The 22,572-nt window shown below is 46.8% G+C and overlaps 1 protein-coding gene across 2 annotated transcripts in view; it reads right to left on the bottom strand.

The window, feature by feature from the left end:
* AAGAB (alpha and gamma adaptin binding protein) overlaps positions 1–22,572 on the bottom strand; it is a 429,906-nt gene that overhangs the window by 366,518 nt on the left and 40,816 nt on the right. For both annotated transcript variants that reach the window (XM_069625133.1, XM_069625134.1), the window contains exon 3: positions 10,280–10,376. In XM_069625133.1, the coding sequence (XP_069481234.1) occupies positions 10,280–10,376 (97 nt within the window). The remainder of the gene's footprint in view (positions 1–10,279; positions 10,377–22,572) is intronic.

Raw genomic sequence — 22,572 nt, 5'->3', positions numbered from 1 at the left:
ATCCATCTACGCGCTTGTCGTCCCTATCAGGAGGGATGGTAGAGTACGCTGCCTGTTTTGAAGTAGTCATAGCTGCCTGTACCACTAGACTCTCCGGAGTGGGGTGTTTCGACCGGTAGTCTGGGTCTCTACTGGAGGCACAGTATTTTTCTGTCAGGTTCTTGTCGACCGCTGGATTAGACTCCAGAGTCTCCCATTTCCTAGCCACCCTTTTTTGAAGTGGCACATGAAAGGGCAAAATGGGATCAGTCTGAGGACCATTGTCCAGAATGTCTGTTAGGTCGTCTTGGTCACAGGGTAGTGAGAGCCCACTCCAACCTAAATACTCAACCACCTTTGACATAAGCTGACGATAGGAAGAGTCAGCATGTTCCCCTGGTTCAGGCTTTCCGAACTCCAGTTCTGGGGAGGTATCTATACCACTTGCTGTTTGCAAGTTTTCGTATGAATCTTGCATCCTGCTTTCCTCAGAGATAAAGCTCTCTGGTACATTGGGTGTACCATATTGTAACCCAAATGGTGCTTCCTCATTGTCAGAATGATCTTCCTCCTCAAAAATAGAAGTAAGGGTCTTGAAAAAAATACTTTTTCGGGAGAGGAGCAAAAACGTTGTCTGGTTTTGTTACCACAGGCTTCGACGTTGTCGAAGTCGTTGACATTTTCTTTGTCGACGTAGTTGCATGAGAAGCGCTAGGCGCCGATGGCTTGACTGGCAAATGTGGCGCAGCCGGCATCAAAGTCGACATTGAGGACTTAACAGGCGTCGAGGGCCTGGCGGGCGTAGATGGCACAGCTGGCGTCAAAGGCATCGACGACCTCGATCTCATCACCATGTTTCTTGTGATCCTTTGTTTTTTCAGATCGGGGCCTCAAGGGCTCCAGGGCTGGTGGTTTACAACTGCAACCTCTCCTTTCCGGCTCCATCCGAAGGCACTGTCAGAGCATGGCTTTTTTTGTCAAATATTTTAAACATTTGCACCCTGAAGGCTTCCCATTCAGCCTGTGTTGAATTTTTAGAAGGGCATGCAACCCTTTGTATTTTTCTGACTTACGCCACAGAAGAGGCGCGCCGATTTTCACTGGAAGCAAACTGCTAACACGGAACGGAACTGAGGCCAACGGACACTGCGAGAGAGGCCTTCGAGGGACATCAACTCGACACCATCGACGCACAGCGCCCTCTGCCGAATGTTCTTTTCTGAAGCAGCTGGAGTTGAACATTACATGTCAAAGATGAGGAATATGTTGGAGGACGCAATCCATTCGAAAAGGCCCTACAACTCAGAGCCCCACTAAACCACCATGGAGTTTGAAAAAGGGAAAACGCCCCCTGGGAGCTTGCGAGAATATTTGGCCTCAGGGAGCCAGTACAAGCTCCATGTGAGAAATGCAGCAGGGGCCATGTTGGAAATGGGCGGGAGTTAGCAGCCCTTTAAGCCCTCCGATGGCCATTCCCCGACACACCCCATGGAGCCAGGTAAGTGATTGGATAGGATGAGTATCCAATCCTGGGTGGGGTGGGTGAGGTATTTAAGGTGGTGCGTGAAGAGTGTGTAGATGTGGGTTAGTTGGGGGAAGACAGGAGGCGGTGGAGGACGTCTGAGAGACCAGGAGGCAAAAGCGATTGGTGTGAGGAGGATATTGTTATGGAGGGGGTCTGTGTCGTGTTTATGTAAGAGAGAGGAGAGTGTGAGTGGTAGAGTAGGAGTAGGCATAGGTGGAGTGGAGTAGTAGGAGTAGTAGTAGTAGTAGCAGAGGTAATAGTTGTAGTTGGGAGTGTGGATTGCAGGGACTAGGGGCTAGTGAGAGGGGGTGAGCAGGGCCTGATATCCCTGAGAGACTAGAGAGGAAGGTAGAGAGGGTAGGGGTAGTAGCAAAGGTGGAATACCAATTGAAAGAGACTGGGAGAGTGACAGGGAGGGGGGTGAGTGGGAGTGCGGGAGTAGCTAGTGGCAGAGTAAAACAGCTTGGAATCAGAGGAACAGTAAGGAGTGAGGAAGGAAGTAAGATCGAAGGCTGTAGATGGAAAGTTGGAATAACAGACTGGAGGGTCAGTAAGGGAGGGGGATGAGGCCAATTTAAAAAGTATCAGGGACAGGCACGAGAGCAAGGAGTGAGCAGGACACTGAGCGATTGAATCAACCGCTCATTACTTTGTGAGAATACGAAGCAGGAATAGGCAAGGGAGAGTTAGAAGAGTCCTAGGGAGCCAGACAGCCGGCGACTTAGGGAAAATATCTGAAGTGCAAAGAGAAGAAAGACAGATCGGGGTTACTGAACATAGTATTACTAACACCCCGTTACGGACGTATGGGTTAGGGAGGTGGGAATCAAGACCGGGGCAGACGAGAGAGAAAAGGGCCAGCCCTAGTGCCAATCCCACTAAAACCCCAGTAGGCCGGAAGAACTTTGAGATTAAAAGCCATTCGGACCACTTTTATTTCAATAAACGCCCTTGGACTTTCTTTAAGTGTCAGCGTGATTCTTTGTAGCGGGTCAACCCCGTCACACATGTCTCATCGCCAAAGAATCTAGAGGATCATTTTACACAATATGGGAATCACTTTCTCTGTGATTCCAGGACCACACATGGCTTTAAAGTGTTAGGTCAGCGTGACATCCTTAAAACAACTTTCATAATATCTCACGTCAGCGGGAGGTGAAGTGTTTTCCTTCTAAATCCTAGGATTTGAGAACTTCCACTAATTTTCCATCCAGCCCACTCCATTCAAGACGTGAATTTTCATTATCGTGTTGCTTTGATACCACTTGTCACCCATTTTTAATAACTTTATAAAATCATACAAAAAATACACATACCAAATGATAAGGTAATACTAAGAAACAGTTTATAACATCAGTCACATTTTGTATTATGCCCAGAAACAATCAAGCAAAACCGCTGGCTTTTAAACATCCAGTGTGACAGCCAACCTGCTGTCAAAGAGGCAGCTTGCAGTGAAAGTCTGCTGTGAAAGTTTACTTTTCGTGGCAGGTGTCCTGGCTCACAAAGACTGAGCCGTATTCTGGTTACACTGCCATGGGGTCAACTTTTTTCAGACCAATGCAAGGCTTGCTGCCCTGGCGTGGACTAACTAAAGGAAGTCAAAGACATGTTTTTACTGAATAATTATACACAAAGCCCTTCCAGTAAGGCATAACATTAGCTCCTCTAATACCCAGGTGTTTTATCACCGATGTGCCACTTATTGTAAATATTTATTTCTATTCAGTTCCAATACAATTTTTACAAAATACTAATCACAATAAACAATTTATATATAAAAACAAATTAGAAAATCACAGAAGCATAAGGAAAATCATAAACTTTGAGAACCAGAAAGCATACATTCATAAACATGTCTAACGTCGTACTTTGTTTTGTATTTAGCCATAACCAGTTGATCACAATATTACATGAAAGCCTCACTGCAATTTTAACTACATCTGTGTATCTTATAAAAGAAGTCAACAAAAATCAGCTAAAAATCTAAAACATTGAATAAATAAATCGATAATGATAAAATTATAAAATGTTGCTAAACTTTTTCTAAAACTGTTCAGGGGAATTCAATGCTAGCCATCATAAATCAACAATCAACATGTGTATGGGATACATTACTCACCGTAATCGTATTTCTGATGCTTGTATCTGCTTAGATTCACATGCTGTGCATAGGCCGACATCTAGTGGAAGCTGCGGAGTATTACAGTTTGTTTTTCGAAACTCGAAAATGGGCGTCGACAGGCGTGCCAGTAATACTATCCCTAGTGTGACGTCCACTGTACCCAAGATCCCTCACGCGTCTGGGATCCTCAGATTGTATTTTTTTCTGACATGAGGAAGCATGAGGAGTAGCGTGAGTACAGATAATCCAAGCAGATAGACAGAAAGGTAAGACTACAAGCAATCATGCGCCTTCTCTCGGAGGGGAGGAAGGGTGGGTCGCATGTGAATCTAAGCAGATACAAGCATCAGAAATACGATTACGGTGAGTAATCTATCCCTTTTGAGGCTTGTGGAATCTGCTTAGATCACATGCTGTGCATAGATTAGCGAGCAGTACCCGAAGAAGGAGGTGGGATGTGAGAAGGGTCATGAGCAAACAGGTGTCTTAGAACCGCTTGTCCCACTTGTGTATCTGTCTTGGAATGAGTGTCAATGCAGTAATGCTGAGTAAAAGTGTGAATAGAGGTCCAAGTAGCTGCTTTTCAAATGGTGTCGAGGGGAACATTTGCAATGAAAGCCAGAGTGGCACCAATGCCTCTAGTAGAATGGGCCCTTGGCGTAAAAGGCAGAGTTTTTCCAGAAAGAGAGTAACACAGCTGTATACAGTTGATAATCCACTTCGAGATCGCGCCTTTAGAGACGCGATCCCCCTCTCTGCCTGTAGCTACGGAGACAAACAGTTGATCTGTTTTTCTTAGCGGTCTGGTTTTATTTACATAGTAGAGGACCGCCCTACGCACATCAAGGGTGTGTAGTTTCACCTCAGCCGAGCTTTGCGGGTTCTGGAAGAAAGCCGGAAGCTCGATGGACTGGTTTACATGGAATTTAGATATAAATTTAGGTGAGAACCTAGGGTGTGTGCGTAAAACCAGTTTGTCTTTGTGGATAATAAAGAAAGGATCCTGCACTGACAGAGCCTGAATTTCACTGACCCTTCTTATGGAGGTAATGGCTAATAAGAAGGCCGTTTTATAAGTCAGGTGTTTGAGACTACTTTTATGCATGGGTTCAAAAGGGGGGCCCATGAGCTTAGCTAGCACCACATTGAGGTCCCATCCTGGCGGTGGGTTCGAAATAGGAGGGTGAAGTCTCTTTACTCCTTCCATGAAGGCTTTAACTACTGGTACTTTCCACCATGATACTTTGTTATGGGATGTGGTGTAAGCCGAGAGGGCTGCCAGGTGTACTTTCAGAGAGTTAAAAACCAAACCTGCGTCCAGCAGGTGGAGCATGTATGTTACCACGTTGGAAGGAGTGCAATCAACTGGGTTGATTTGTTTATTCTGGCACCAAATAACGAATCTCTTCCACTTGTCAGAGTAACAGTGCCTTGTGTTTGGTTTCCTGGATTCTTTTAGGATGTCCATACACCTCTGTGGTAAATTGAGATGCCCAAACTCTATGACCTCAGGAGCCATGCTGCCAGGTTCATTGAGTTGGGTTCCTGGTGCACTGTTGACCTTGTTGCTGGGACAGTAGGTTGTACCAGGCTGGGAGTTTGATGGGCTCGCACAGCGCCATCCTGCGTAGGTGTGGAAACCATGGTTGTCTCGCCCACATGGGAGCAACTAGGATGAGCGTCATCGATTCCTTGTTCATCTTGTACACCACCTTCCTGATGAGAGGAGTTGGTGGAAAAGCGTACGCAAACATCCCTGACCAGTTCATCCACAGGGCGTTCCCTTGGGAGTCTGGCTGGGGGAACCTGGATGCAAATCCTGGGCATTGTTTGTTTTCGCTTGTGGCAAATAGGTCTATAGTGGGGAAACCCCACTGAGAGAAGAGATCTTCTACGATCTCTCTGTGAAGGACCCATTCGTGTTCTTCTGGGAGGGAGTCTCTGCTTAGGGCATCCGCTAGGGAATTGAGCTCCCCTGGAACATGTTGTGCTGACAGGAAGATGTTCCGTCTGAGTGCCCATATCCAGATTTTCTGGGCAAGCTTGGACAGATTTGGCGAACGAGTCCCTCCTTGTTTGTTCAGATAGAACATGGCTGTCGTGCTGTCCGTCCGGATCTGCACCGACAAGTTTAGTAGATGGGGCTCGAACGCCCGAAGCGCTCGGAATACTGCCAGAAGCTCTAGCAGGTTGATGTGGTTCTTGGCTACTGAGTGAGACCAGAGACCCTGAGCTGTGTGGTGGAGATGGTGAGCTCCCCACCCAGTCAGGCAAGCATCTGTAGTTATCACTGCTTGTACTTCAGGATCGTAAAAGGGTTTTCCCCTTGCGAGATTCTCTTTTGTCCACCAGTGTAAGCTCTGTATGAGTGTTGGCGAAACGACCACTAGATCGTCCCACTGACCACTTGCCTGAGACCATAGTTTCGCCAACCATTCCTGCATGGGACGCATGCGCAGACGCGTGTGGGGGACCAGGTAAATGCATGACGCCATCATGCCCAGTAACCGCATTGCTTTGCGTACCGTTATTTGTTGACCTGACTGATAATGTGGAATTTGCAGTAGTATATTCCGAATTCTCTCTTCCGAGGGGAAGGTCAACCCTTTCTGAGTATCTAGGATTGCTCCTAGGAACTGTTTTGAGGTGCTTGGCACCAGACTTGACTTCTTCTCGTTGATAGAGAAGCCTAATTCGTGGAGGAGGTCGATAGTCCTCTGAATGTTTGACCTGCAAATTCTTGGGGTTTCCCCCGTTATGAGCCAGTCGTCCAGATAAGGGTACACTGAGATTGCCTCCCTGCGTAGGTGTGCAGCTGCCACCGCCAGTACCTTGGTGAATACCCTTGGTGCTGAAGCTATCCCGAAGGGCAGTACCTTGAATTGGTAGTGGCGACTGTCCATTTTGAAGCGCAAGTATTTTTTGTGCGCTGGGAGCATGGAAATATGAAAATAAGCATCTTTCATATCCAAGGTTGCCATGTAGTCCCCCTTTTTTAGGAGGGGGATTACCTCTTGTAGCGTGGTCATACGGAATTTTTGGGGCTTGACATACTTGTTGGCAGGCCGTAGGTCCAATACTGGGCGCATTGTCAAATCTTTCTTTGGCACAAGGAAGTAAGTTGAATAGATACCCTTGTTTACCTGGTGTCCTGGGACGAGTTCTATCGCGTCCTTTTCTAGCAGAATGGCGATCTCCTCGAGAAGGATCTTCTGATGTTCTAAGGAGTGTATTCTTTGTCGTGGAGGGTGGTTCCGGGGACGCTGCCGTAATTCTATACAATATCCTGTGGACACTGTTGACAGCACCCATCTGTCTGAGGTGATCCCTTCCCAAGCCTGGGTGAAGTTGGAAATGCGTCCCCCTACTGGGGTTGCGTGAGAAGGGACCCTGAACTGAGCGTCACTGCTTTGGCGGAGGCGTGCCACCTCCCTTGTTGGGGCTGCCTCTGCCTCTTCCACGACCTCTCTTGTTACCTTTGCTGTAACTTTGGGTAGACTGCTGGTTGTTGTTCCATTGTGTACCCTGTCCTTGGGCATAGTTGCCTCTTTGTGAATTTTGGCCGCGTGGGCGACGAAAGTTACTGTTCCCCCTCTGGTTCGGGGGTTTGTTGGTAAACTGGCCAAGGGATTTGAGAGTCTCATACTCGTCCTTGGCATTCTTAAGTGCGTCTTCGACCGCTTTCCCAAACAATAGATCTGGTTCCACCGGCTTGTCTATTAATGAAGCCTGTGTTTCTGTTTTGAACCCCGACTGCCGTAACCACGCATGTCTCTTGATAACAGTACCTTCTGCTATCAATCTTCCTGCGTTGTCTGCAGCGTCGAAAGTTGCTTTTAATATGCAACCAGACACGGCTCTCCCTTCTGCCGAGATCCGAGCCAACTGGCCCTTTAACGGTTCAGGAGCAGAGGCTATGAGCGCCGCGACCTCTTCCCATTGATGGCAGTTATAACTTGCCAACAGGGTGGTGGAGTTTGCAATCCTTGCTTGCTAGGCGGACGTTGAGGCTACCTTCCTGCCAAACCCGTACAGTCTTTTGCTCTCCTTGTCGGGAGGAGCTTCTGACGACGATAAGGGTGTCCCAGCCCTCTTCCGAGTGTTGGTAACCACTAGGGAGTCTGGTTTAAGATGACCTCTTATATAAAGAGGGTCAGACTGGGCTGCCCGAAAAAGTTTTTCGACTCTGGGGTTGACGGCTCTGGTGAGGTTAGGATTCACCAGGGATGGATCTATTCTACGTTGGATGGATTTAAGGATAGGGATGGTCTGAGCGACCGGCCTCCTCTCTCCCACCAACTCTTCTGCGAAGTCCCTTTCCTCCTGTACACCGTGGGTGTCGATGTGAAAATGTTCTGCTGCGCGAGCAAGAACTTCATTAAGGAGGGGTTGGTTATCAACTGGCGAGTCGGTAACTGGGGCTTCGCTCTCTACCGGGGAATCTACTCTGTAATTTTCCTGCTCATCTTCTACCTCCTCCAGGTCCTCATCCTCCGCATAGTATTCAGACCCGGTTCGTTCCTCCATAATTGTAAACTCCTGGTCCCCTTCAGGGAAAGGTTTTCCTTGGTATCTGGGGTGTGGAGTAGAGTATGGAGTAGAGTAAGGCTGCACCTCGAAGGGGTCAGGTCTTTCGACCCGGGCCTTTTTACTTAGGGGGATAGGATCAGAGGAGCCTGAGGGTGTGGCCCCTTGAGGGTCATACGAAAGGAAATGTTCTGGGTTTTTGTCATAAAAATCAGCTAAGGAAGACATCCTTGACATGACCCTGTCTATGTCCTCACTGGACCATACTTTGGAACAGGGTATGACTTTAGTAGGCAACTTAGAGGACTTATCAAGGGTACCCTTGCTGGATGTTGAAGTCCCAGTAGATTTATGCTTATCTGTCTGCTTGGGGTGGAAGGATGGTCTTACAGGAGTGGAAGGCTGAGCTTTCCGCTGCTTCCCTCCCTCCCCGTGCGTGGAAAAATGTTTCCCCTGCCCCTTGGAGGCCCCAGAGACTTTCGACGCCTGGCGCCGAGGGTCGGGAGAGGTATCTTGTTTCGAGCGTGGGGCCTCGCTGGTGTTAACTGCGCTCTCGGTCTCTTGGAGCGCGGCCTGGGGGTGGAAGTCGTCTTCGTCTTCCGACGATCGAACTTCCATTAATCTAGGGAGCGAGGCACTCTTGGCAAGAGTGGATGATTGCCTTGCGTCATGAGGCGATCTCGATCGAGAGCGCCCAGAGGACACCGAGTCGGACCGTTCTATCCGTGCCTCTTTCCGAGAAGTCGACGTCGTCGAGGTTCGGTTGGACTTAGTGTGCTTAGTGTGTGAAGGGTGTGTAGCGCTTGGGTCGCCGGGGGTCTTCCCCATAGCCGCCCTGCCGGACAACCTTCCGAGGTCGGGGACCTGCGCTCGGCAGTCTTTCGATGCCGTAATGCCCTCGCCGTCCGAAAGTACGGCGTCGCTGCCATCGCTGAAGGCGCCCTCCGCTGCCATGGCTGCCTGCCTGGCGTGGTGGGCCCAACGCTTTGTCGAACGGTCCTTAAGTGTTTTAGGTTTAAACCTACTACACGCTCTGCAGTTCGCTTCGGGGTGGTCCCTCGGCAAGCAGAGATTGCACGTGGCGTGCCTGTCGACCCAAGGGTATTTGCGGTTGCACTTGGGGCAGAATTGGAAAGGGTTACCCTCCATACGCACCTTGAGGCAGCGGGCTGGTAAGTGTAGGAAATATTTAAGGTGTACCTATATACCAAGAGTGAAGAGTATGTACCACCCCCCACTCTCCCTACTTGCAGGGCCGAGGCCAGCGGCCTACTAGGCCCGGGCCGAGGCCAGCGGCCTTCCGAGGCCCAGATCCGTCGTGCAGCAGCCGACGGTCGATGTCTTCTCCAGCCGTCGTCGAGTCGATGGTCGACGTTGGGGTGGGGAAGGATGTCAATAAATAATTGTAAATTGCAATAATTAGCAAAAATATGGCTAAGGACAGGGGACTCCGCAAGATGCTTCCGACCAGTATGGCGGAAAAAAACAATCTGAGGATCCCAGACGCGTGAGGGATCTTGGGTACAGTGGACGTCACACTAGGGATAGTATTACTGGCACGCCTGTGTCGACGCCCATTTTCGAGTTTCGAAAAACAAACTGTAATACTCCGCAGCTTCCACTAGATGTCGGCCTATGCACAGCATGTGATCTAAGCAGATTCCACAAGCCTCAGAAATATATATATATATGCAACAGAAGAGTCTTACACTTTTTCTTGCTATGTATATTTCTTTAGAGCAGGGATGCAGCTAATTGCCTGCAGTAGGGATAGTGTTAGTGAATTGGGGATACATCTAGAAGATACTGGAGAGATGCGATACACGTAGGTACATTTCCTGTATGTATGAACATCTCAATCACCCACTATGGATAAAGATATTAAGACCCAATACTGCTTGCAAGCAATCATGATCACAACCTCACCACAACATCACTCGTAAAAAAAAACATCTTCGGTGTCCTTACAGTTTTAAAATGACCTCCAATGCCAGTGAATATGCAGCTTATCTACATAGATCGGTAACAGTATCTCAGGTCAAAGGAAGTGCTACTCAACATTCTCAAATAAATGAACACGTTCTGAAAGAAGCACCAGTTCTGGATCCATATTTGCATCTTACCATCATCGCATGTTCTGTCGCAGACCAGGATCAGGACATCAGGTAGCCAATCCTCTGTCATCGGAATCCATGTGGAGACACTGTCTAATCCGCATTTCTATAGTCATGGAAGGAAATTAAAGGAAGCGTTTGTCGGCTTGTTCTTCCTTATTGGTTTTCAAAAGGAGAAACCACACATCACAACAACGGCCTGCCAGAAATATTGACATAACCTGCTGGAAAAGCAGCAGCATTGTGGACAGGTAGAAAATACATAATTGATTAATATAATTGTGCATTGTTCATCTCCTGCTTTTCTACAACAATTGAATCATCTCATTATTGAAAGATCACATAACTGACACATGAAGAACAATGCATGGGGGAAAGCTGAAGGCGCAGAGTTAGGTGGCCTTTATAACAGTTGTGTAAAGTACATGTTTTAAGCTTTCTGAAAACATATGCACTAATAACACAAATGAGGGAAATGCACTGGAATCGTTACTGGTGCAGGGTTATGCCGCAAAATAAACATGGATGGCGTTTCCCCAAACCTAAACTCCAGAGAGGAAAAATCCCAAGTACAAACCTAAGACCCAGGACTGCCCTTAAATGTGCCTGGTTCTTATTGGACATGTTTATTGGTGTCTTCATTCTTCTCGCAGTGCTAAACAGATATTTGGTCGCCAGTTTTACAGTTGGAGACTCATATATCCCTTCCATGGGGTGCGGTTTACTCTGGGTAGATTGGGCTGTAGGCGGCATTACCTAGACACACATGATTCAAACAGGTGAAGTCATACTTCTGAACCTCTACATCCAGGGGTGCAAATGGGATTGAGGACTCAGAAATGAATTCATGTTTTATTACGCGGTTAACAGCGGAGACCAGTCTCTAAACGCTGGACCGCAATATGAACCTGTGTTGCTCTGCATTGTCTTGCGTCCAAGACAAATGCATAGTCCCTGAGCTATCGTCCCGGCCAGAAGCCTTCCTCTCATTCTCACTTAGTCCTTTTTCAGTAGAAATGTGATGTGTTTTTATACTCTGTATGTTTAGAAATGTATCACCAACTTTGATGTGTGTGGGGGACAACTGATCCAGTAAACGAAGGCTAGGTGTAACCATTTGTCAACTATGTGATGAATGTCAAAAATAATAATTTGGGGAGTTAGTAGAGTTAATGAATGATCAGCTGACCATTTGTAAATGCAAAGTAGGCCTCACAAAATGTTCAGGGATATCTTGGGTCTTAAATCTATGCTTGAGGGCACTTCTGTATCTCTGGTCCAGCTGACCACTTGGTAGGAGAGAAGGAGTTCAGTACCCAAAAAAGATTTGATAAGTGAGAATGTTCCAGTAATTTCACAGATACATTTCAGTTTACCTTAACCTGTACCTCTGATGGGATTCATTTAGAATCACTTGAACAGAAATGCATTCTTCTGGCTTGCAATATAAATGACATTAATTTTATGTATGGAGGAAGTTTACATTTTTTCACGTAAAAAAGTGCACTTTCGTCTCCATGTTCTACCATCTCTCCCACGGTATGCCTGCTAATCCTCATCCCCAACTGCTTTGAATCCCCCAAAAATGTGCTCTCTCAGAACAAACCAATATGCATCTTCATTTAAGGCGATGGCACAAAGATAGCTCTCCTTTCCTCCTGTTCCCCTACAAGACCACCCTTTCTACACAGTCTACTTATCTTGGATGAAGCGAAGCCCAAATACTTCACCAAAGAAGTCTTCTCCAACTCATCCTGCAAACCCGACTATGTTCCAGACCATGGTAGCCTGGCTCCTCCTTACTCTGTGTGCCAATACCCTTGCCCACTGCTTCACATCCAAAAATCGGATACACACTTAACTCCCGCCTCTCACACCACCTTCTTAACAGCTCCCCACACTCTCCTCCTTAAGGTCCTCCCCTCCTCCCCCTGTTAGTTTTGTTGAACTTAGTATTCTTCTGAAAGCTATTCATAGTGTGACACTATTGAGGCCATGATATTAAAAAAAACAAGCATTTACAGACTGGCCACCCAGGGCATGGACACCCTACCTCTCCACATAAGCACTGCACCCTCCATCACCTCTTTCTGAAAGAGCCTCAAAACATACTTTTTCCCCCCACACATAACTCTGCCCTCCTCCACTGCTATCACTTGCCGATCCTTTCCTGAAAACAGTAACTTTTTTTTTCAACTGCTACAGTTTCAATATTTGAACCCTCTAAGGTGCTCCGAGACCCTCTGGATAAGGCCAGTGCTAAATAGAAATTCAAATAAACAAATTAAATAAATCACATCCTCATACCACTCCCATGAAATTGAGATCTTCCCATCCTCATTCAAGACTGTAAATATGCTACCCAACCTCAAAAAGCTCTGGCTAACTCAGCCAACCCACGCCCATCTTCCCTTCTCCATTACTTCTCTAAAATCCTTGAACCGGTGGCCTTCAACCAGCACACAACCTACTTGCAAGCAAACGGTCACTGTGATCCCCACCCAGACTCCGTTCCATAGTGAACTAGCTAGTGAAACGGACTGACACGCATCTCCAACTTTCTTATCATGCCCCATAACTCAAAACTCGTCTTCATCCTCATCTTCCTGGACCTCATAGCAGCTTGCCTGGATTGCTTTCCATCTTCCACGCTGCTCATTAGCCATTTCCTTGGACACCAAGGACTGTGATCCCACTCACCTCCGAGGAGGAGTTCAGAAAGTTTCATTTTTCATTTCAATGCTCTTCAGCCTCCGATTATCACTGGGCAAACTCATCTACTCCTCTAGCATAGCCTACCACCTATTTGCTAATGAAACCCGGATCTTGTCCTTTCGAACCTCTCCTCAAACCACTACTTCCTTTTGTACCTTCGTCATCTGGCTACTTATTTTATTTATTGGTTATTGTTAATGCGCACTATACAGCAGAAATTGTGTTTCGAGGCGCATCAAGACATGGGGGCAAGGGATGAGGAAGAATGTATGAAACAAAAACAAAACATTCTTAAAAAGGTCTTGAAGCATTTGGAACGTGCAAGTGCTAAATCATGAGAACGGGCAGGGATGGGAGGGGGAAGTGCAGGAAACAAACAAAACGCTCTGACTAGGTCGTGAGACGATTTAGAACGTACAACTGCTGAAGAAGAAAGGGGTTAGGGGGAGGAATTGAAGTGCTGTGGGGGGAGAAGGAGAGAGGTACAATGTAAGACAAATAAAAGTGCAAGCAGGCAAATTGCAATAAGGAAAAAAAAACATGCAATAGGGGCAATCAGGTAAGAGTGACTGCAGACTGGAAAAGCCTCACCTCATGGACTGAGGGGCTACCTGAGGCATACAGACATCAATAAGACAATCAGGTAAGAGTGCAAGAATTGGACTGCTACATCAACAATGTGGAACAAAGGGGGTACAAACAACAATGGGGTGCCTCGTCCAGGGAGCGGGACTACAACAAATAAGCAGGTATATGTGGATAGTACCGTTCACGGAAGAGAGTGACAAGAGGATGCGGGAAGTTGGATAGAGAGAGAAAGGCAGGGAAGAGAGACAAACCAGGGAAAGGAGGTGAGGAGAAGGAAGGATGGGGAGGGATTGGAATTGCCAAGGAAACATACTGCAGAATCACAACTTTGGGGAAAAGCAAATCGTAGGCTTCCACACGTGGAGCCGCAGTGCACATATAAATTGTGCACACATTATAAATTGTCCATCTTGGCTGCTAAACGCAATTATGACCAACGACGCACTGAAACAGCCAATTCCTCCAAATAGAACTCTTCGCCATACTAAAGGAATTTGAAGGGAAAGATGACCCTTTTCCTCCCACCACAAAAAATGTTCAGTGGTGCTCCGATATTCAACAGGGCTTTAGTAAGAAACTTCATGTCCATCGGGATAGGATTATCCTCCTACGTTCTCGTCATGCCACCTTGACAAATGTCAATTCCAAGGAACTTGATTGAATTGAAACTTTTAATTGTACTATCCCTGTTTTTAACTTTAAAGAAATAACGGAAGCTGAACTTTCCAATATTGTCAACAATCGTAAACCATCTTCCTGACCTGATGATCTTTGTCCATCACCCAAAACGAAAGAATCTTTGGACTGTCTAGCCCCTTTTGTCACTAAATTAATTAGTTCCTCCTTTGTCACCTCCACAGTACCGGTGCCTCTTAAGAACGTCTGGATTTCCCGTTATCAAGAGGGTTTCTCTTGATACCGTTGCGGTAGAGAACTACCGTCCTATAACCAGTGCTACTTTCTTGTTGAAGATTCTGGACAGGGTTGCTCAGAAAGATTTAGGAAAATCAGCTTTTGGGCTGTCTGCAATCTGGCTTTAGAGAGCCTCACAGAACGGAGACTGCATTGTTGGTCCTGAAGGCCAACCTGTGCCGTGCTGTTGACTCTGGTCAGGTTGCTATGTTGATGCTTCTTGACATTGCCGCAGAATTTTATCTTGTTGACCATTCCTTGATGTTGGAGAGGCTGGGGACCATCGCCAACTGTACCAGTAGCGCATTGGGATGGCTGGCCTCCTTTTTTAGACCCTGCTTTGCTGGTGTGGCCTCTGATGGCTTTAGATCACCTGCCAAACTCCTTAACTGCGGTGTCCCGCGGGGTGCATGCCTTTCTCCTACCCTTTTTAACATCTATATTGGTCCTTTCTACAATCTTCTGGAGAGCATTGGGGTGGGTTACACGAACTACGCAGACGATACCCAGATATTGATTGAACCGACTAGTGATGAGAGGGTTCGGTCCAGGATCCTTTCTATCCATACTTTGATCGAGGAGTGGATGATTAACAACTCACTGGCCCTTAAAAGGAACAAAACCAAACTTATGATGGTGGACACTACCCAACGCCTTGCTAAATTAGATCCCAAGTATGCCGCCTTTGACATTTCTACCTTTTTTAAAACCAGCCCCTTGGTCAAGAATCTTGGCGTCTATCTCGATGCCTCTCTTAGCATGTATAAGCTTATTAGCCAGGTGAAGAGATCCTGTAACGACCATACTCGCCTCATTAGGCAATTCAAGCCCTTCCTCTCAATAACAAACACTGCTAACCTTGCAGTTGCTCTGGTCAGTTGTAAATTGGACTATGGAAACAGTCTATTGGCAGGCATTTCTGTGTCCAGTTTGGTCTTGTTACAGGTGGCTCAGAATAATACTGTACGAGCCGTTGGTGGTCTGGCGAGAAGGAATCATGTCACAGAGGCTCCCAGATCCCTGCATTGGCTTCCAGTCAAACATTGTGTCATCTATACAATTCTCCTCCTTACTCACAAGTGTCACGGTGACAGAGCACCTCCTTATCTGAAGAAAAGGATTAGGTGACCCAATATCTCCCTTTCTCTCCAATCTAACAATTGTAATATACTCAAGCAGCCACGCTATAGACTGGCCCGATTTGGCGGCACCTGTTTTGATTCTATTGATCCTCGCATGTTGAATGCTCTGCCCACTGAACTTCGTCTTTGCCCTGAACTTTCTTAATTTAAGAGATCTCTAAAAATGTATCTTTTTAATTCCAACGACTAAGCTCTATACTTCTCCCTGCCTTCCTCTTAGTTTTCTGGACATCTTGCCTCTACTCTTAGATGCTGTGCACTGAGGCCCACGGGCATGTTGCGCCCTATAAAAGACATTTAACATTAACAAGGATGGGGTCAGGCCAAGAGCGAAGGCACAGGAACTTGAAGTAAAATAGAGTAAGTGCCAGCAATATAGTACAGAGTCGGGCAGAGTCACGAGGCAAAGTGAATGGAGACAGCGAAAAGGAAGCAATGCAGCAGGGCGAAGTCTGAGTTGGCATGGTGGCGAACCAAAACAACAAAATGCAGCCCTGGAGATGTAGAAAGCGAGTAATAATGGAGACTGGGCGTACTGCAGGCAATGCATTAAAACCATGCACTCAGAAGCCACAAGACTGACAGGGCACAACTCATGGTGCAAGTGATAGCAAGAGGAACAGGAAAGGGGAAAGAAAATCACTTTGTTAGATCAGGCGCTTATGGGATTTTGGCTGTCTTGCAGGAAATGGCGAGAGGGAGCATTGAAGAATCTAAAGGGGCAGCTCTCCAGATGAAAGGGCTGTAGTAGGGGGCTGGCCTCGCCTGCCGGCTCCCTGGGATTAGCCCAATAGAAGCAAAAGGCATCCAATCAGCCCCATGGAGCAATAGCAGCATCGGCAAAGCGGAAAAGGTTGGAACAAAGGCGGCTGCCAAATTTAAGAGACACAATGCCATGTAATCATGAAGCTGAATCCCGGCAGGTCTTACCTCGTCCAGAGGTGTAATCAGGCCATGTATTGTGCAGGGCAGTTGCAGGCTGTCGGCAAGGGCATTGCTGTAGATGTTAGGTTGCACTCACAGTTGACAGCCTGCACCCTCCAGCCTGCGACCCTCCACGCTGCTCTCCCTCGCGATAGTCCCAAAAGGATGGCTCAATGATTGTGGTCTTATGCTCAACACCTCCAAGAACAAAGTAATTAAACTGCTGGCACATCTGGCCCCAACCGCCTAAGACCACCCGGTGTCCAGTCAGTATGTCGAAAGCATTTTTTCGAATGCAAAAATGTCGAAAACATGTCGAAAAAAAAAAAACATTCGAATGTATCATTTTTTTTTTTTATTTAATACGTTTTTTGGGGGTTTTGGTAAGTAAAATAAAAATAAAAAAATGAAACATTCGGAAAAAAAAATTCAACTTAATGTTTGACATTTTTACATTCGAAATAATGGAATTCGAAATATTAACTATAAACCAACACCACCCACCCCTCTTTTTCACCTGACCTTTCACTAACCCTCAAGTTCTGCAACCATAGTATTCTCTTTCACAGTGACGTAAAACTCCACCAATTCATAGCATCCACTTATACCCACATTAGATTAAAGCTACCTTACCGGAACAGAAGCTTTCCCCTTCCTCGCCAACCGTTCCACAAAATCTCAGTTAGATTGACTTTCGCAAGAAACTTCTTCTGGGCCTCCCTCTATACTCATGTGCCTAACCCTTAGCAAATAACACCTTTGCCACCTGGACAATGTACATCCTCCCAAGCTCTTGTACCATTTGGGACTGCCAACTCTGTTTGCTTGTTTTTCATGCATCATCGGTCACTCAAACGCCCGAGTTACAAGTATGCTATTTGCAAACATATTTAAAGACTGCCTTTGCTGGCAACGAATTATTTAAATCACAAAAGATGGGAGTCTTTGGGGCCATGACATTCCATCCTCGGAGGTAGCGGAATTCCAAGGACCTTTCGAGGAGTCCAACGATTAATAGTACAGATGAAACAGCTAATTTACCATTCATAATATTTGATGAGCACTTTTTTTGCAAGACGATAAAATATGAATAAATGCTGCGTCGTTCAATGAACGCATTCAGACATTAGTTACTTGGAGATCGGCGTAATAGGTGATGGCGCTCTACAACATTGTACTTAGTTGGCCGAAGATTTCTCAAGTTTTACTACCTGTGGCCTTGGGCTAGATCCTGCAGATACGGCAGGGCAATAGATGGGAGGCTCCAGGGAGAGTGGTGGGGTTTTCGGGGAGCTTTACAGGGGCTGCAGCGTTGTAAGAAATGCATAGGTTGCAGTGGCACACAGACAGCAGGTGGGGGTTCGAATGCAGAATGGATTGCGGGCTTTCAGCCTGCAGACAAAGCTCCCAATTGGCTGAGCTACACCCACATGCTTCCCACTTGTGAGACACCCAACGGTGCCTCCTAGTCCCCGGGGATCTGTCATCCAGGTGGCCAGGACATGGCCATCACCATTGGATCCAGTTCCTGGGGGTGGACCAGTGAGGGAAGATCACCTGGATGGGCAGGGGGGGGGGGGTCCCTCGGGGAGGAGGACATAGACGGGTTAGGCACGGTATCCCCCTTCCTTCAATACCTTTTCCCCATTCTACCATGTAGGACATTCAAAACCACTGCCACCCCCCCCTTTTCTGACATGAACACTTTCGCACAACACACAAGAGAACGGACGAACACCAAAGCCGTTTACCTGACATGTCCCAATACAAGGGTCGGACAAAGTCAGGCAATTGATCAGAATTACACACATCTGACTGCCCTTTCCCTTCCCCACAGGGATAAAAGGTGGAGCAAGCGAGCACAGTACACGCAAGGCAGACTGCAAGAGGAGACGACCATGCAGACCCGGCAGTTGAAGAGGAGGAGAAAGGCAGTGAATATGAAGAGGCTGACCAGCAGAGACAAGACATTTCCCTTTTCAAGCAGACCCGCAAAACCTCTGCAGAGCGAATCGTAAGACCGAGGACAATAGCCCACCTGTGCTGCAACAGATGTCAACGGTACACTGAGCGGGTCGACGCTGATGACCTACAGCGAGGGAGACTCCAGCTTCTGTGGTACCGGCCTTGACCCCAGTTACGAGGACAGCTAAGCGGTTCATTACAGCCAGTGAGTCGAGGGGAGAACTGATAAGAGCCTGGCTTTGGTGAATGAATGTCGCAAAGTGGCAACTTGAACCAAGTTCAAAGAACTGGAAAAGTGTCAAAGGAAAGACCAGCTGCAGATAGAACCGGCACCACGTGGGTGCTAACTCGATAGACCCTGGTCAATCCCCGTCTGAGTGAAACTACAGATTCCAGAAGGCCGTATGAGAGCTGCCAATATAGGTCAAAGTGGTCATACAGGAGGTCAAGCAAAATCCCTGTACAGTCGAAAACCTTTGACCTAAGAACTATAAAAGAAAGCAAGGGAAGTAAATCCCGTAAACACAAAGTAAATGTGAAGGGGAGTTGGCAAGAGTGAACCCAGGAGAGAGATACTGCAAAGAAAGGGGCAAAGTCTAAAGTCCCAAGAAACAGTGTGTTGACAAAGTGAACCCGGACGAGGGACGTCTACTGGAACTGTTAAAAAAAGACATTAAGATTTGTGAATAAAAGGATAAGCCATAGTGAACCCGGAAGAGGGAGGCTGAAAATAAAGAGGGGTCAGGCGACCGGAAGAGGGGGACGCAAGGGTGAAGAATCCTCACCCTAAGTAAAACCAGGAAACCAACTCATTTTGTTGAAGGAACGTTTGCTTTGTTATTTGAATACGACAAGCCCTCAAAGCAAGAGACTCTCCAGAGAAACGAGACTTGGCCATCAAGGCTCCTGATAGACTGGAACAGGACTGTCGAGTCGTGCTGGGAAAACTTGAATGTATGCTGTGCACCAAAATCCCACCTTAACCCATGCTCAAAACGTGTGGAAGAGAGATCCAAGCTACCACATCCCGAAATATTATTTGTGAACACTTCTTTTTCTTTCAAATCATTGCACACCCTTTTTTTATTAGTTGTAAGGTTTGGCAATAGGTTTCTTAATATAGGCCCTTTTTATTTTGACTCAACGCCACTAGGACTCGCTTATTTTCATTTGATTGTCAACGCTTGCTCCCATCTAAGATTTAGGTTTAGATTAGGCGCTTTTCCAACCTGCATACAGTTTAATAAACACACTTGAACTGTGATCACTTGTGTCTCTTTACTGTTGCCACCATGAATTCCTTACATACCCCAAAAAAACCTAGACCCTGCGTTATGCAAGTGGAATATGATCAATATGCTGACAAAATCCCTGTATGACTTTACGAAAACTGCACCCAAAATTCTTGAAGTACTGAATGCAGCAAAAGCAAGTTCTGAACAGGTCGTGACTTGTAAGATGACTGGGACTACTGTAGTGTCCGGGGTGACGTGTTCTCCCTCAGAGGCTGACAAGGAAGGAAAAGACTGCATGACATGTGCCGGTGTGGATAGTTCTCTTGGGGCACAGAGGCCAATTAATGGATTAAGGCGTATCCTGACTCAGCACAAAGGCCTAAATCAGCCTTTTGGCCCTGATGCTTTAGCCATGTGGTGGCTAAATCAAATATGGGGTGCTTTGGGTGGGCCTAATGAATGTGTGAAAGGACCTGATGGAACTGACATGTTATCACCCACGGAACCCAAGCCATCCCATGATGCTCTCACCGATGCTACGCGATATGAAACTGCTGATGACAATCCCCTCAGCGGCTGCCGTGATCTAAATCTGATATGCTGCTTCAAGGGCCTCGCGCATGGCACCAAAAATGCCGGCAATAGACTTTTAGCGTGGGGGTCTGTCGGATGTCCCGGGGTGAAGGATCTTTCTTTTAAATTGTTCCCCGTTGTTCAGGCTTTGTCTGATTACATGTTTGCAAAGGGTGCAATGTTCGTTTCTCCTTTATTAATGCCAATTTTTGCACATGCATTTGGAATTGTCGTGAGGTCTTGGCATATAAGGGGATTGATGTCTATGGAGACACAAAGGCTGTGCTTTATCACATTCATGATTCCTGGTATCAATGGCAAGAGGTGGGGGCAGTGGGAGAAGGTTTAATCTCACCCGCCTCCGTGGTTCATGGGAAGGGCCCCTAGATGTCTGGGCTGAGCTGCAAGTCAGAGCCTTTTATTGATCCAACTAGACCCACACTGGAACAGAGACTGAGGCAGTCCTCCCTAATGACCTTCCAGATTTCACCCGAGGCTGGGGTGTATGCTTCTTCTAACTATGCACCTTTCATGAAGCAGCTTTAGAGCCCCAGCTGCATCAGCAGATAGTGAGGTCTTGTCTGGCCCCAGTAAGTGTCAGGTGTTTAAAGTCCTCTTCCTACGAATGAGTTAGGAAACTGACATTATCCTAATACAGCAGTCCTGGGCACTGGAGGATGTGGCTGTTGAGTGGTTTGTGGCCTACTCTATCCCTGCGCAGAGGAGCCCGAGTGGGCGCTGTCACAGAGGGCTGTGTATTTTGGTTAAGTCCCCCCTTGTGAGTGAATCTTTCCAGCTTGAGCCCTTCTGCTCTTTCCTGCAGGTGGTAACAATTCACAGGGTGGGCGGTCGTTAGGTCTAGGTGGTGAATTTTTATAATAGCCCTCATACCCAGTTTGGTAAGAACTGTCTCTTTATCTTCGCGTCCATAATGAGGGTTTCGCAAGTTGGGTGACTGCAAATAATGTACTTTTTATTTTTAGGTGGGGTGGATTTTAACCTCAAAGTTGGGCACGGGTCTGGCAGTATTTTGTTTGATCTGACGGAAGATGATTCGACTGGCATTTTGCCACCGCTCATGAGAGATGACAGAATCAGCAGGGAGGGACATGGGTTTTGGAACCTCCTTTTTGCTTGGGGGCTGGGTGCTATCAATGGTTGTTTCCCCAAGTATGCTCCTGGAAACTTTACTTTTACCTCTGCACTGGGTCGCTCTATCATCCATTATTTTTGTGGTGAAATTCTGGGATTGTGTCACTGAGTTTAGGATGCTGGATGTTTTGTGCAGCCATCATTTTCCTATCCAGCTCACGTGAGGGCCCCAGGGAAGATGTTTCCCTTTGGGGCCAACTGAGTGCCCCGGTGCCTTAAGCCACGGATAAAATGGCAATCGGCAGATTGTGAAAGCCTGCAGAGGAATATTGTTATCAGGCCCTTAAACGCTTTTTATCTGGCATTTTAGACCAGAGTGACACATGGTTTGAATTTTCACTACTACGGACAAGTCTTTTGGCATTCTTTACATAGAGTGTGGCCAGAAGGAAGAGAAGTCCTCGCTCCAGGTGGTTTAATACTGAGTGTGCCAAATTAAAGTGTATCTACTGAGAACTTTGAAGAACCCATTGTCTTCAGGGCTTGATATTATCAAGGCCCGAACGTCTTATAAGAAGGCTATTGCTTGTAGAAAGGGTGAAAATGAAACAGAGTATTGGGAGACTTGGGTCAATTGCTCAAATAATAATGAAGCTAAACTTGTGACATTATTAGTAATGGGCCCTTTTAGAAATACAAGCCCGGTGGCTCATCCTCGGTGATCCCTGATGACGATTAGATAACTCATTCTTCCTTATATAGTAATGACTCTGGTTATATGGCTATTGTTGGGCCCCTTGCTTTGGAGCCTGACCTTTCATCTCATGTCATGGAGGATATCATCACACTTGCCGTCAGAGACTTCTTGACAGCTATTAAGAACCAAGGCAGGAATAAGGTCCCTGGTTTGGATAATGTCACAGCAGACTTGTTCCATGGCGGAACCAAACTTGTGGGCCCCATTTTGACTTTGGGGCTTAATGCTGCATGTGCTGGAGGTACGCAACTGTTTCTTGGTCCCGTGCTATCACCTGTCTGATCTATAAAATAAAAAGATCAACGGCGTTACCAGCATCTTTTAGACTGATCTCTCTTTAAGAGTCTGTGTTTAAGATATTGAGGAGGGCCATCCTCGGGAGACTGGAGTCTTGGGTAT

The sequence above is a fragment of the Ambystoma mexicanum genome, chromosome 11, assembly GCF_040938575.1.
Source record: "Ambystoma mexicanum isolate Mex_15411 chromosome 11, UKY_AmexF1_1, whole genome shotgun sequence".
Classification (NCBI taxonomy): Eukaryota; Metazoa; Chordata; class Amphibia; order Caudata; family Ambystomatidae; genus Ambystoma; species Ambystoma mexicanum.
The sequence above is the reverse complement of the archived record's forward strand: the minus strand, read 5'-3'. Positions and strand labels throughout refer to the sequence as shown.